Source organism: Medicago sativa, chromosome 4 (genome assembly GCF_051527215.1).
Source record: "Medicago sativa cultivar Bolivia chromosome 4, Bolivia_mono, whole genome shotgun sequence".
Taxonomy (NCBI): domain Eukaryota; kingdom Viridiplantae; phylum Streptophyta; class Magnoliopsida; order Fabales; family Fabaceae; genus Medicago; species Medicago sativa.
This window is the reverse complement of record NC_140752.1, coordinates 8,099,180-8,114,517: the sequence shown is the minus strand read 5'-3', so window position 1 is coordinate 8,114,517 and position 15,338 is coordinate 8,099,180. Positions and strand designations below refer to the sequence as shown.

Here is a 15,338-nt window from a genome sequence, read left to right as displayed (position 1 = left end):
CCGGCAACAACCAGACTTTCAAATCTCTCTCCATGGTCTCCAAACTGTTTTTCTCCATCACCAATCGTCTCCAATTCTCTCTAACAATCTACAGTGAAACAATCCCTTTCCTTCCTCACCTCTTCCAAAGGTTCCCTAAGCTCACCTCTCTCGACATCTCTATCTCCTCCAAAAGAATTGACCTCGACGCCCTTCTGGTTGAAATCTCCACTTTCCCTAATTTATCAGACATCAAATCTCTCCGTCTCTCTACTTTCCCTACGTTATCAGACATCAAATCTCTCCGTCGCTCCAACCGTGCCATCAATATTCCTGAAGATGGATTGCGAGCTCTGTCCAAAAAAATTAAAAAATTGACATCTCTCACTTGTTCCAAAGTTAATTATATCGACAAGAATCATCTCTTCTTGATAGCTGATTGTTTTCCTTTACTCGAAGAACTCACCCTCACAGAATCCGGCTTCCGTCATCCCCAGATTACAAGGAACGATGATTTTGATGGTCAATTGTTGGAACTTCCTAAACTCCGCAAGATTTATTTGTATGGTAAATTGATGAATAGCCAATCTATTATCGATCTCTGCCAGAATTGTGACCTTCAACAGGTCAAAGTGATTGACTAACATTCATGGACGAGGGCAGTTTTGATGGATTTCTAGTTGAATTATAATTTGATTCTCAATTTGGTTGTTCATTAAAACATATTTATCCAAATTTCAATTTTTTTTTTATTTGTTGCAATGTTTTGTTTTGTAAGTTCCCATCTTAATTAAAGTTGTAAATACACTCCTTTTATGCATTTGAATGAATTTTGGTAAACAGAGACAGCTCAGTTTATACATAAATTTCTGTCAATTGTATTTTTAAGTTTGAGGTAATACTGACTTGCTGTCTTTCGTATTTTGTTGTTCAAATTTCCCTTCCAATGTGTGTTGTAAAACTAGACGGTGTTATTTCATGGATGTAGTTATAGACTTATAGTAGTTATATTCATCTTTTGATAGAGTTATAGACCTAGTGCCTCTACACTTCCACCAAGAGATATAGTGTTTCCACTTTTTATGGCTCTATTCAACTATTGATAATGGTTTAATTAAATATATTGAATTTAGTTAATGATACGAGGTTGTGCTACATGTGGTTTGGAACAAGTTTCACAAGAACATGAACAATCCTTAAATTGAATATTTTCCAACAAATTGGCTTCGAATGATTTTTTTGGTAGTAAATTTATTTTTCTTTGCTTGTGGTTGTAGCCTGTGGGGGAATCATTGCAGACAGTGTAGTTGGATGAGTTCTTTGCTTTATATCAACACTTCTTTTGGACTTGTCTTTTTTTACCTTGTAGTGCCGCTGCTGACAGGACATATGGGTTGACTACAAGTATGAAAGATTGCCAAATTTTTGTTTTGCTTGTGGGAGGATTGGACACCAGATGCGAGACTGTGAAGAGGGTGAAAATCCTGATGCTGACGGATTCAGTGAACTGGAGGAAAAAGACCAAGCTTATGGCCCTTGGCTTAGGGCCTCACCTCTCCCAAAAACGACTTATGAGCCGAGCAGGGAATCAAGCTCTAGTGCTTGCAGCAAAAATCTCTTTCCCTCACACAGCAATAGTAAAGGTCAGAATTCTGGAACCGCAATGGAAAGGGAGGAAGAAGTTGAGCAGCAGAGGAAACCTATTGAAGCTCCAATTCAGAAGCAACTGACTGTTGTGAGGACTACAGAAGCTACAATTAAGGAGGTGGGGGGTGCACAGGAAGTACCAAATGAAATTGAAGGTGTTGCAGAGTCTCTTGGGGCGGTGTCCATTTCTCCTCTTTCAAAAATAGGTGCTGCAGGACAAAAAAGCAAGGAAGGGAATGGTAAGAAGTGGGTGCGACAGAAGAGTACCAAGCCTCGGAAATGCCAAGCTGCAAAAACTGTGATTAAAGAATTGGGGAAACGCTCACTTGTGGAGGTAGTGGTGACCGAAGGGAAGTTTGAGGTAGGTTGGGGAGTGGATAAAAGGAACAGAAGGGATGTAACAATGGAGGACCCAATTGTATCATCAGGAACGGTGGTGTTGGATGACCAACACCGCCAAGAACCATGAAAATCCTTAGTTGGAACTGTCGGGGGTTAGGGAGTCCCCAGGCAGTTCGAGCCTTGTTAAGGCTCACCCGTATTGAAAACCCCCAAATAGTCTTCTTAATGGAGACTCGCTTAAAGGCTACTGAAGTTGAAAGTATTAGAATAAAGATGGGTTTCAAAAATTGCCTGTCCGTTGATTGTAGAGGTACGGGCCGTGAAAGAGCAGGGGGTTTATCTCTGATGTGGATGGAGCACGTTCAACTTGCTATCAGCTCTTATTCTTTGAATCATATTCATGGGATGTGTGAGGATGAGGAAACTGGAGTACCTTGGGGGCTGTCTTGTATTTATGGATTTCCGGAGGAACATCACAAAAGGAAAACTTGGCTCTTAATTGATTCGTTGGCAAGACAAGTTACCGGAAAGTGGTTTTGCTGTGGGGATCTTAATGACATACTAGCTTCGCATGAGAAGATAGGAGGAAACGCTAGAAGCCAATCCCAGTTAGCGTTGGGAAGACAAGTGGTGGCAGAATGGAACTTATCTGATCTGGGTTTTGAAGGCTACCAATTCACATGGTCAAATGGGCGTGAAGAAGAGGAAAATGTCCAATGCAGGCTTGATAGGGCTCTTGGAAATGAGGAATTTGTGAACCGGTTTTCCCCTATCAAAGTGTGCCATCTGCCGAGGTTTGGGTCGGATCATGCAGCCATTCTCATCTGTTTAGAGCACTCTCCTCCAAAGAATAACAGAAGAAGAAGAATATTTCGTTTTGAAGAGAGCTGGACCAAAGAAACAAAGTGTGAAGACCTGGTGAGACAGAATTGGGGGCGCAGTCTTTCTCCTTGCATCCAGAAACTAGACAGCATTAAATACTTAGGGAGTGCTTTTGGTGACCACAGCCTGGGGAAGATAAAGAAGGACATTATTAGGATTGAGGAAAAATTACAGGATCAAACTTTGTGGTCTGAATCTATTGAAGACCATAGACGCTACAAAGTGCTTGAAAAGGAATATGAGGAACTTCTCAAGAAACAAGAAACCATGTGGAGACAAAGAAGCAGGGCTGTGTGGTTGAAAGATGGGGACCGCAACACAAAGTTCTTCCACAACAAAGCGAACCAAAGGGCTAAGGTGAATAACATCAAGAAGATCAAGGATGAGAATGGAGTCTGGTGGAAGGGAGAAGAACAAGTTGAAAGAGTACTCATAAATTACTTTGATGATCTTTTCTCCTCTTCAAATCCGTCAAACATAGAAGAGACATGCGAAGTGGTTAAAGGGAAGCTCTCTGCTGACCACAGACATTGGTGCGAAAGAGACTTTACCAGGGAGGAGATTACAGAAGCCATTAACCAGATGCACCCCTTGAAGGCTCCAGGCCCAGATGGTTTACCCGCCCTTTTCTTCCAAAAATACTGGCATATTGTGGGGAGAGAGGTCCAGGATTTAGCCCTCAGTATTCTAAACACCGGTGAGCAGCCCCATGACATAAACAAGACTTTTTTGGTTCTGATCCCCAAAGGCAAAAATCCGTCAACTCCAAAAGACTTCAGGCCAATAAGTCTCTGTAATGTGGTAATGAAGATTGTGACGAAAACTATTGCAAATAGGCTGAAACACACGCTGGGAGATGTCATTGATATCGAGCAAAGTGCCTTCGTTCAAGGGAGGTTGATAACTGATAATGCTCTTATAGCGATGGAGTGTTTTCACTGGTTGAAGAAGAAGAGAAAAGGAAAGAAGGGTGTTATGGCTCTCAAGCTAGATATGTCCAAGGCCTACGACCGGGTAGAATGGAATTTTGTGAATCAAGCTCTCATCTCTATGGGGTATCCTGTGAAGATGGTGGATCTTATTTTGAAATGCATATCATCTGTGTCCTACCAGATTTTGATTAATGGTCAGCCTAGCAAATCTTTTACACCTGAAAGAGGGTTGCGACAAGGCGATCCACTCTCACCTTATTTGTTTATTGTGTGTGCTGATGTGCTTTCAGGTTTAATTCACAAGGCAGCTTCCACAAAGGAGATTCACGGTATTAAAGTGGCGAGAACAGCCCCACAGTTGTCCCATTTGTTCTTTGCAGATGACAGCCTCCTTTTCTCTAGAGCAAATTCCCTTGAAGCATCCAAAATTCTTAACATCCTTGCAACTTACCAACAAGCCTCGGGACAGGTTGTGAACCTTGACAAGTCTGAAGCCTCCTTTAGCCGAAACGTGCATTCAGAAGATAAAAACATGATCTGCAATATGATGGGAGCAAAGGCAGTAGAGGCTCAGTCGAGATACCTTGGGTTTCCTATTCCTTTTGGGAGATCTAAGAAGGTAATCTTTTCCGTTGTCATGGACCGGGTTTGGAAGAAAGTGAAGGGCTGGAAGGAGAGGTTTTTATCTAGAGCTGGCAAGGAAACTCTCATCAAGGCGGTAGCTCAAGCAATCCCAAACTACATCCTTAGTTGTTACCGGCTGCCGGTGGGATGCTGCAAGGAAATTGACTCTATGCTTGCAAAGTTCTGGTGGGGATCAAATGCGGAGCAAAGGAAAATTCATTGGATGAGTTGGGAGAGACTCTCCAAAGCCAAGGTGGATGGTGGCATGGGCTTCAGAGGCATGGGCGAGTTCAACAAAGCCCTTTTAGGGAAACATTGCTGGAGATTAGTTTCAGGAGAAACATCCTTGCTGGAAAAAGTCTTTAAGAGCAGATACTACCCGAACGGTAACTTTTTGACAGCAAAGGAAGGATATCAACCGAGCTTTGCGTGGAGAAGTATCCTGAGTGCCCGTGAATTGGTTGATAAAGGGGGTTTATGGAAGATTGGCAACGGCAGGAAAGTGCGGATATGGGGAGACAAATGGATTCCGGATCAGCACCGTATTGAGTTTGATAATCCAGACTTCCCACTAAATGAAGATTCCCTTGTGTCAGAGCTAATTGATAAGGATACGAAGCAATGGAACAGGGATTTAATATCCTCTTGTTTTGATAGGAATGTGGCTCAACAGATTGTAAGTATTCCTTTGTCCTTTAGGCTCCCTACAGATTCCATGGTATGGAAGTGTGAGAAAGATGGAATGTACTCGGTCCGATCGGCATACCATCTTCTTTGCGATGAAAAGTCCAGATTGCAACCAGGGCCTTCTTGTCCGCGAAGAAATCAGCTTTGGAAAGAGATTTGGCGTGCACCTATTCCTAACAAAATTAAAAACTTCATGTGGCGCCTTGCAAAAGACATTCTGCCAACCAGAACAAATCTCCAAAAGAAAGGTATTATTCTTGACCTCCAATGCCCACTGTGTCACAGTGAGGATGAATCTACAAGGCACCTGTTCCTAAATTGTGATCTTTTTAAACTCTCGCTGCTTGCTTCACATCTTGGTTCCCACATTCCGGGGCAGATTGAATTACATGACTGGCTGTTGAAATGGCTCACGTGCAAAGACCCCTTGGGTGTTCAGTTTTTCTGCACTCTCCTGTGGAAATTCTGGGATGCGAGGAATTCATCCGTTTTCAAAGGGCTTCCCCTGGATCCTTCTCGGTTGGCTGCTGATGCTATGAGTTTTGTCCATGAGTATAATGAGGCCAACCCTAGAAGAGGCACTAGAAGAGCTGAGTTTAACCCCCCAACTCCAACAATTACAACCTTGTACTCTATCTTTGTGGATGCTGGCTGTGGTCATGCATGAATAACAGTGTGGGGGTTGATTGTGAAAAATCAGGAAGGTGGAATTGTGCTAAGCATGTGTAAAAGAGATAACATAACAGTTGATCCCCTTACGGCTGAAGCATTGGGGGTTAGATGGGCCATCCAAGTTGCTAGTGAACAAGGCATTACCTATGCCTCCTTTTTCTCTGATGCAAGCAATGTGGTAAATTCGATCAATGGAATATCAACCTTTGCAGCTATTAATTTCATAGTCCAAGATTGTAGGGACCTTATGTCTAATATGTTATATGCTTCTGTTATGTATGTCAGTAGAAATCACAACTGTGATGCCCATAATTTGGCTGCTTTGGCTAAGATTGTGGGTGATAGATCCTGGAATGGAATAGCTCCTAGTAGCTCTCTGTTATCTGTTAGTTTGGCTGTTAATGCCGCGCCTTGTATTCATGATGGCTGTGTTTCAGCTTTTGTTTAATGAAAGTTGTTTTCACTTCAAAAAAAAAAAAAAGAATGTAAAACTGAATAAAACTGAATTCAAGTCTGTAACAAACATAATCACGTTTGATGTATATTTTAAATGGACTTAATTTGAATGCATTTGATGAAGAGTAGTTTATTTTGGTTTAACTTTTCTTAGTATTTTGTTTCCCTCTTGTTAAATGCATTTGTGAAAAATGTCGTTGGTGATGAACACTGTGATGAGAAAATTAACAGTAGCAAACTAGCAATCAAATTGGCGAATGAGACAGCTTTAATAATACTTCAATTTCAACCTATCCATACTAACATATTTACTAAGTCTAGCATTCTCAATGAAGATTTCAGAACCACATTTACATATATAATAGTGACATGTTGATGCAGTACTAATGGTGTCCTAGGATGTGGTTGTGCTTCCACATCCATAGGGTGGATTCCCTGTCTATGATTATCTGACATAAATACTAGTGATTTGCTTGGTGTTCTCTCTCAGATTTTGTGGTCATTAATGGTAACACCAACACCTTTTTGTTGATGTTGTATACAGACATTCCTTACTTGGAAATTATTTCCACACTTCGGAAATTCAAATTTTGTACTATATACTTATTAGTTAAGACCAGATTGTAGGTTCACCCAAGACCAATAATATCTCTAAAACAGGCCTGAGTGAGATACGGAGTGGTTGATGGCAGGGGAAGACACAGCTGGGTTGCCGGTCATGAGAGGGCCGAATGAGTCGGAAAAAAATACACAAGGAAAAGTTATATAAATTTTTGGGAAATTTAACCAAATCGAAAATCATGTATTCTGAGCAAATTACCAGATTTTAATGAAGTTTTCTAGAAAGATTTAGAAGTGGGGTGAAATCATGCAAAATCCGGTAAGAATGAAAGTGCGAGTAAAAGAATGTGTAAAAAGTTAAATAACAAAAGGGTGAAATTAACATTTTTAATTGTTTGTTGGGGTGAAATATGTAAAGGTTAGGGGTACATAGTAAATTTTCCAGTCCAAATTATGCTAACTTAAACCAACATAAAAATATGAATGTCTTAGTTAGCAAGTTTGCACATTTGGATTGGATATGTGATTGTGAATGGTTTTAATGAATGATGAATTTGGGAAAGTGACGGAACGAGGGATGATTGGGTGGTAGCAAACACAATAGGTACTATTTTAATCCTCACCGTTGAATTAAATCATGTGGTTCTAATCAATAGTTCTCATTTCTCACAGTGAGTATTCACCAGATACTCCCCATGATTGTGTGTAGCAATATAAAGTTGTTCTCATTTTTAATTTTCAACAAAATCTAACCACTAATTAAATCTAACGTTATTTTATTCATGGTCCACTGGTGAGGGACTTAATTCAGCCCTCACCCTAGAATCCACTTAGTTTTAACCTATATATAAAAGCCTTCGGGAAGGAATGAATGAGTTAAGAGAACTTCAACAATGGTGGCAGCAGGAAAAAACCTAAGAAACGAACAACAAAAATGAAGGCCGCATCATGTTCACATTTGCCAGAGGAAATATGGGAGAGCATCTTCAAATTCCTCGACGACAACAACCACACTTTCAAATCTCTCTCCATGGTCTCCAAACAGTTCCTCTCCATCACCAATCGTCTCCGATTCTCTCTCAAAATCAAAACCAGTGAAGCAATTCCTTTCCTTCGACTCATCTTTCAAAGGTTCCCTAACCTCACCTCTCTCGACATCTCTATCTGCTACATGAAAATTGACCATCTTGCCGAGATCTCCACTTTCCCTAATTTATCAGATATCAAATCTCTCAGTCTCACCGACTATGGCTACGATATTTCTGAAGATGGATTGCGAGCTCTGTCCAAAAAGATGAAAAAATTGACATTTCTCAATTGTACAAATGTTAAATATATGGACAAGAATCATCTCTTCTTAATTGCTGATTGTTTTCCATTACTCGAAGAACTCATCCTCACAGAATCCGTCTTCCGTTGTCCCCTTTTTACAAGGAAAGATGATTTTGAAGATCAATTGTTGGAACTTCCCAAACTCCGCAAGATTCATTTATATGGTAATAAAGTGATGGATCGCCAATCTATTATCGATCTCTGCAAGAATTGTGACCTTCTTCAAGAGGTCAAAGTGATTGACTATCTTCCATACTGGAAGAGGGTATCATATAGATTTCAATAAAGCCATGATAGATTTATAGTTGAATTATAATTTTTGATTCTCAATTTGGTTGTTCATTAAAAGCACATTTATCAAACTTTCAGTTTTTCTCTTTTATTTGTTGCAATGTTTTGTTTTGTAAGTTCCCATCTTAATTAAAGTTATAAATACATTCCTTCTTTTATGCATTCATACTGAATGAATTTTGGTAATGAAGCTAGCTTCTCTTTAATCTAACTATAATACAAGAATATTGTATTATAAATGAAAGGTTTATGACTTCTCAAACAACTTCTGTTGACAATCTTTATTTCCAGCAGTAAAAAAGAAATTCAAATAACTTTTCTAACACTATATATGAACTTCCACTGATCGCTTCTAGCTTTTGAGTTTTGTTTGTTATGGTTTCTTCATCAATACTTAATAACTTTCACAATTATAATTTCAATAAAGCCAGACATTAGCCAATATAATCCATTTATTATTTATTTAAGCTTGAAGAGCATAAAAAGTAAAAATGATGCAAGAGTCTTTAAATTGTGCTCCTTAGATGTAAAACAGAATTCAAGTTAAACTCATTGGATGTATATTTTAATTGAACATCATCCGAATGCATTTGATGAAGATTAATTTATTTTGGTTAAACGATTCTTAGCAGTTTGTTTGAGTTTCACTCTTGTATCTAATCTAACCTGAAAATACTTTAGCTGTGAATAATGTCATCGACGAAGGAGATAATGATGAGAAAATGGATGGTGGCAAACAAGCAATCGTTCTGAAAAAGAGGTACCAGTTCAGTGGGAATGGAGAAGAAAAAGCTGAACATGCGCCACTATAGTGGCGAATGCGGATTTTGGTGCAACTGTTCATGACTCTCAACAGCTAGCGACACCTTAGTTTGTACAAAAATTTCGGTCTATAGTCTTTGTAAGTGTGATACTAACTTGCTGTCTTTCATATTTTGTTGTACACATTGCCCTCCCAATTTGTGTTGTAAAACTAGACGGTGTCATTTCATGGATGTTGTTTACAGCGGTTCAATTCATCTTTTGATAGAGTTATAGACCTAGTGCTTCTACACTTCCACGAAGAGATATAGTGTTTTCACTTATTATGGTTCTATTCAACTATTGATAATGGTTTCAATAGATAAACTTGCTGTCTTTCGTATTTTGTTGTGCACATTGCCCTTCCAATTTGCGTTATAAAACTAGACGGTGTCATTTCATGGATTTTTTTAATTACAGTGGTTCAATTCATCTTTTGAACCTAGTGCATCTACACTTCGACAAAGAGATATAGTGTTTTCATTTATTATGGTTCTATTCAACTATTGAAAATGGTTTCATTAAATATATTGAATTGAGTTAATGATATGAGATTTAGCTACATGTGGTCTGGAACAAGTTTCACAAGAACATGAACAATCCTTAAATTAAATATTCTCCTTCAAATTGGCTCCGAATGATTTGTTTGGCAGTAATTTTCTTCTCCTTTGCTTTATGTCAACACTTGTTTTACCTTTAATGTTGCTGACAGAAAATTTTGTGTGTTGCTGAAGCATTGCATCAAGTTTTGTTATCTTTAAAATTAATTAGGGATTTTGCCTCAACATTGATCAGGTGTTTGAAGCTTGGGAGGGTCCAAACATGTGTTTGTTTGAGGCATTTTATCACATATCTCTATTGTTGAGTCAAAATCCCTAATTAATAATAATCACATATATCCGATCAGATTTCAATAATGAGAAATAGTTATGAGGTGTGGGAGACAAATTATTATGGTTATCCGATCAGATTGCAGCAGGTAACAATATCACTTTTTATCATTGTTGATTTTTGTTCATAGCTTTCGTTTTATAATCATATATTCTATTTGTTTTCCATTCTAGATTACACAACGTAAGTCGTAACGATATCGTTTCTTTTCGGCAAGAAAAAAATATTTCTTTTTTTCGTCCTTTTTATATTGCTTCTTCTGGTTATAACTTGAGCACTTTATGTTTTTATTAGATCTGTATAAATTAAACTATTTATTTAACCAAAACCATATCATATAATCTGGTTAATTAAGTTTTTAGTCCCTATAAATATTCACAGTTTTGTTTTTAGTCCCTACAAAATAAAATCATACTTTTTAGTCCTTGTGACATTTTTCTTAAGCATTTTAGGGACTAAAAATACTGATGGAAAATTTTTATAGGGACTAAAAATGCTGATGGAAATTTTTTATAGGGACTAAAAATGCTGATGGAAAATTTTATAGGGACTAAAAATGTTGATGGAAAATTTTATAGGGACTAAAAAGTGTGATTTTATTTTGTATGGACTAAAAACAAAATTCTGAATATTTATGGGGATCATTTACTTAATTAACCCTATATAATCTCATGTTGTATCTTCATATACTGGTTATTGCACTTAAAAATACCATTATTTGGAATTTTGATTTTGGGTTTTAAACTCTTTGTTATATGATTTCGGGATTTAAAAAAAAATCATATTTTTTTTTGAATTTTTTTTTACCAACATTATATTTATCAATATCAATGAGAGCTTGAGGGATTATTAGTATTGTATAACCTCTCCCAAAGAATGAAGCCCAGACACACAAACACTTACACGCTGACACAGATGTAATTTTGAGAAAATTACATAAACAAATATAAGTACATGTGTCGGTGTTGTATCGTGTCATTGTCGGACATTGATATGTGTCGTGCATCGGAACACACCATGGATCATAACTGGCGCCTGGCGGTTCTATATCAAGCTATTACGCTTCTCGATTTCTTTTACTTTAAAATTGCAACTTTTCATCTCACTCAAATCATTGTTGTCAAAATCCCGACTTAAATCCCAAAATCTAAAATTTTGCGATTTTACTCACCTTCAAAGATTCAAATCCATTGTAGAATCTCAAAACTGGCAAATTCCTAGTAAATTCACACAAAATTGTGAAATCCATGCATAATCGCAGGATTTTGAAGTTTTTTTTATACGAGTCAATTTTGACCCGGTTTGTATTCGGTCTATAAATAGATAAAAGACCAATTTTTGTCTAGTTTGTTTAGCATTATTATGACCACTAAAGAATATTTGACATATAGGCTTTGAGTCATTTATCTATAAGTATTTTGTAGACTTTAAAATTTGAGTCGTTTATGACTGTATGCAATTTATAACATATACTTAGCATTATTTTTGTTTTGTCATCCTATATCAATTCAACATAAGTATTTGAGTAAAATTCGATTTTGCTATCCTATATCGATTTTACAAAAATAGTTGACTAAAATACTTCCGATTTTGATTGCGATTTTACGATTTTTGATTTTGCCAATTGCCTTTCAACTTGAAGCAAAATGCGGATTTTGACAACCTTGACTCATATACCATTGTTCAATTTTTAATATCCCTTTGACTAATATGTAGTAACTGTAACTTTTGTATGTTTCATGTAATCTAAAATTAGGCACGTATTGTTTATATGTATGTTGGGATGCATAGTATTCAATTTGGCAGCATTTGGATCACATTCCATGGGTAAAATAATAACTGAGATCACCTACTGCTCATATGCTACCCTCTTTTTTTAAAAGTAACTTAACAATTGACTAAATGTAGATAGATATATTTGATTATGCAGGTCAATACAGCAATGAGTTTTTCTAAAACTTCACTGCTTGCATTTGCTACTCCTAGCCTATTAAAGCAATGAAATTATTTATGATTAATTAAGTAAATGGCCCTACCAAAAAAAAATCGCATGTGAAATTTTTCGACAATATTTTGACCCGGGAAAAATTTTCATCAACATTTTTAGTCCTTGTATATAACTTCCGTCAGCGTTTTTAGACCTTGAAAATGGAAAGAAAGATGGTATAGGACTAACAACAAAATTCTGGATATTTTTAGGAACCATTTATTTAATTAACCATTTATTTTAATACATTCAAGATGTCCATTATAAACTATTTAAATGATATTTGTATATTGTTAAAAATCCGATATATTTTGTAACTTGAAGAATAATAGATAGATAGATAGACATTTATATAAATTACAAATTCTACAACATGCATTTAAATGTATATTCATTATCAATTTCATACGTGATATACAATTATGCAACATACTTGGATGTATTTACCCACAATTCTCAAGTTACCTAATATCACATAACAATCCAATTTATTATTTCGTTACATATCTATACCTTCAATATAAATTACAAATTCTACAACATGCATTTAAATGTATATTCATTATCAATTTCATACGTGATATACAATTATGCAACATACTTGGATGTATTTACCCACAATTCTCAAGTTACCTAATATCACATAACAATCCAATTTATTATTTCGTTACATATCTATACCTTCAATTTTAAATGTATATTCATTAGTGACGCAGGTTTATCTGATGTTTATTCTGTAGGGTATTCATATACGTGGTTCAAATGTTTGGGAACTGATAGGGCTGTTGAAGAAAGGTTAGACCGTGCTTTAGCAACTGATGCGTGGCAGAATCATTTCCCTGGTGCAGTTCTGGAAAATTTGCCAGCACCCTCTTCGGATCATTACCCTATAATGCTTTTGTGTGAACCGTGCGTGAGACAGACGCGCAATCATTCCAGGTTTAAATTTGAAAACGCATGGCTGATTGATCCAGACTTTAAAAGTTTTGTTAACAGTACTTGGAATTCGTATGGCAATTCCCCTATTGTTGATAAACTTGAATTATGTGCTGCGGATTTATCTACCTGGAGCAGGAATCACTTTCATCACCTTAAGAGAGATATAGACAAATGTCGAAATCAATTGGAAGCAATGCGTGTGCAGGTGGATAGTGAGAATATTACTTGTTTCAATAATTTGAGAAACCGCATGAACCGGTTGCTAATCCAAGAAGATGCTTTTTGGAGACAAAGAGCAAAAACCCACTGGCTTAGGGACGGTGATCTCAATACCAAGTTCTTCCATGCTGCGGCGTCATCAAGAAGAAAAGTGAACAGAATTACATCTTTGATAGATAGCAACAATATTCGAGTCACAGATGAAGAACAACTTAGTGTTGTGGCCAAAGATTATTTTTCTAATTTATTCCAGCCGCAAACCAGTGACACAGCACCTGTAATAGAAGTTGTTAATGAGTCTATTACATTGGAAGATAATAACTTACTGTTAGCACCTTTTGACATAGAGGAATTTAAAGCTGCAGTTTTTTCAATGAAACCTGATAAGTGTCCAGGGCCGGATGGCTATAACCCAGGTTTTTTTCAGAAGTTTTGGTCGACATGTGGCGAAGAGTTATTCAACCAATGCTGTTCGTGGTTGTTGTCTGGTACTTTCCCTTCATCTTTAAACTCAACAAATATTGCACTCATTCCGAAGGGAGACTCTCAAACATCAATGAAAGATTGGAGGCCAATATCCTTGTGCAACGTAATTTACAAAGTTGTAGCTAAGGTACTTGCAAATAGGCTGAAAGTGGTGTTGGATAAATGTATATCAGATACACAGTCTGCGTTTGTGCCGGGGCGTTCTATCTTGGATAATGCAATGGCAGCAATAGAAATTATCCATCATATGAAGTCTAAGGTTAAAGGAAAAGTGGGAGAAGTGGCTCTTAAGCTTGATATTAGTAAAGCTTACGACAGAATTGAGTGGAACTACCTTCGAGAAATCATGGAAAAAATGGGGTTTTCTCCACAATGGATTAAATGGATTATGTTATGTGTCGAAACTGTCGACTATTCTGTTCTTGTAAATGGTGAAGCTACGGGACCCATCATTCCGGGTAGAGGTTTGAGGCAAGGTGACCCTCTGTCACCATATTTGTTCATTATTTGTGCAGAAGGGCTATCTGCATTGATTCGGAAAGCAGAAGCTAGAGGTGATATCAATGGAGTAAAAATCTGCAGCAATGCTCCAATCATTTCGCATCTTCTCTTCGCAGATGATTGTTTTTTATTCTTCCGTGCTACTTCAAATCAAGCACTAAAGATGAGAAGTATTTTATCCATTTATGAGAAAGCGTCGGGCCAAGCGGTTAATCTCCAGAAGTCGGAAATTTTTTGTAGCAGGAATGTTTCAAGGGCTGATCATAATAATATAGCGAATATTCTTGGTGTTCAGGCTGTTTTGGGTACAGGTAAATATTTAGGTCTCCCCTCCATGATAGGCCGAAGTAAGAAAGCAACCTTTAACTTCATCAAGGATAGAATTTGGAAAAAGATTAATTCTTGGAGTAGCAAAAGTCTTTCCAAAGCAGGAAGAGAAGTGTTGATTAAGTCTGTCCTTCAGTCTATACCAACCTATTTCATGAGCTTATTCACTCTTCCCTCGTCTCTATGTGATGAAATTGAAAAAATGATGAACTCCTTTTGGTGGGGTCACTCTGGTTCAAGTAGGAGAGGTATACATTGGATGTCTTGGGATAAATTATCAATGCATAAAAACGATGGAGGTATGAGCTTCAAAAGTCTTGGTACTTTTAATCTGGCTATGTTAGGTAAACAAGGGTGGAGAATTATGACGAATCCAGACACTCTTATTGCTAGAATTTACAAAGCAAAATACTTTCCTCGGTGCAATTTTCTTGAATCAAGTCTTGGCCATAACCCGAGTTTTGTTTGGAGGAGCTTATGCAATGCTAAATTTATTCTTAAAGCAGGAAGTAGGTGGAAAATAGGGGATGGCACGACTATTCCGGTGTGGAATAATTATTGGATGAAGGATAATGTCACACTTTACCCACTTGAAGATGTTGCTTCCACGCTTGCTAATTTGCGTGTGTCAGATTGCTTGTCACCGAATAACAAATCTTGGAATCTTCCTTTTTTACACTCAATATTTAATAACCAGATTGTGGAGCATATTGTTAATACTCCTTTGTACCCTTCTGTGCGTGAGGACAGACTAATATGGAGAAAGGAAAATGATGGGGAAT

The 15,338-nt window shown here is 37.2% G+C and overlaps 2 protein-coding genes across 2 annotated transcripts; both read left to right on the top strand.

Moving 5' to 3' along the window:
* The first annotated feature begins 2,091 nt into the window (after window positions 1-2,091).
* On the top strand, window positions 2,092-3,005 carry LOC146925984 (uncharacterized). Its single transcript, XM_085705478.1, has 2 exons — window positions 2,092-2,886; window positions 2,976-3,005. The coding sequence occupies exons 1-2, from the start codon at window positions 2,092-2,094 to the stop codon at window positions 3,003-3,005; spliced, it is 825 nt and encodes a 274-aa protein (XP_085561604.1).
* A 4,711-nt stretch (window positions 3,006-7,716) lies between these two features.
* On the top strand, window positions 7,717-8,400 carry LOC146925983 (F-box/LRR-repeat protein 16-like). The gene has a single exon (XM_085705434.1). The coding sequence runs from the start codon at window positions 7,717-7,719 to the stop codon at window positions 8,398-8,400; it is 684 nt and encodes a 227-aa protein (XP_085561560.1).
* The last annotated feature ends 6,938 nt before the right edge of the window (window positions 8,401-15,338 follow it).

Excerpts from the sequence above, each read along its gene's own strand:
- LOC146925984 (XM_085705478.1), top strand. The coding sequence starts at position 2,092 with ATGAAAATCCTTAGTTGGAACTGTCGGGGGTTAGGGAGTCCCCAGGCA. Across the intron at positions 2,887-2,975 it reads AAACAAAGTGTGAAGACCTG|CCTGGGGAAGATAAAGAAGG; the intron begins GTGAGACAGAAT and ends TGGTGACCACAG.
- LOC146925983 (XM_085705434.1), top strand. The coding sequence starts at position 7,717 with ATGAAGGCCGCATCATGTTCACATTTGCCAGAGGAAATATGGGAGAGC.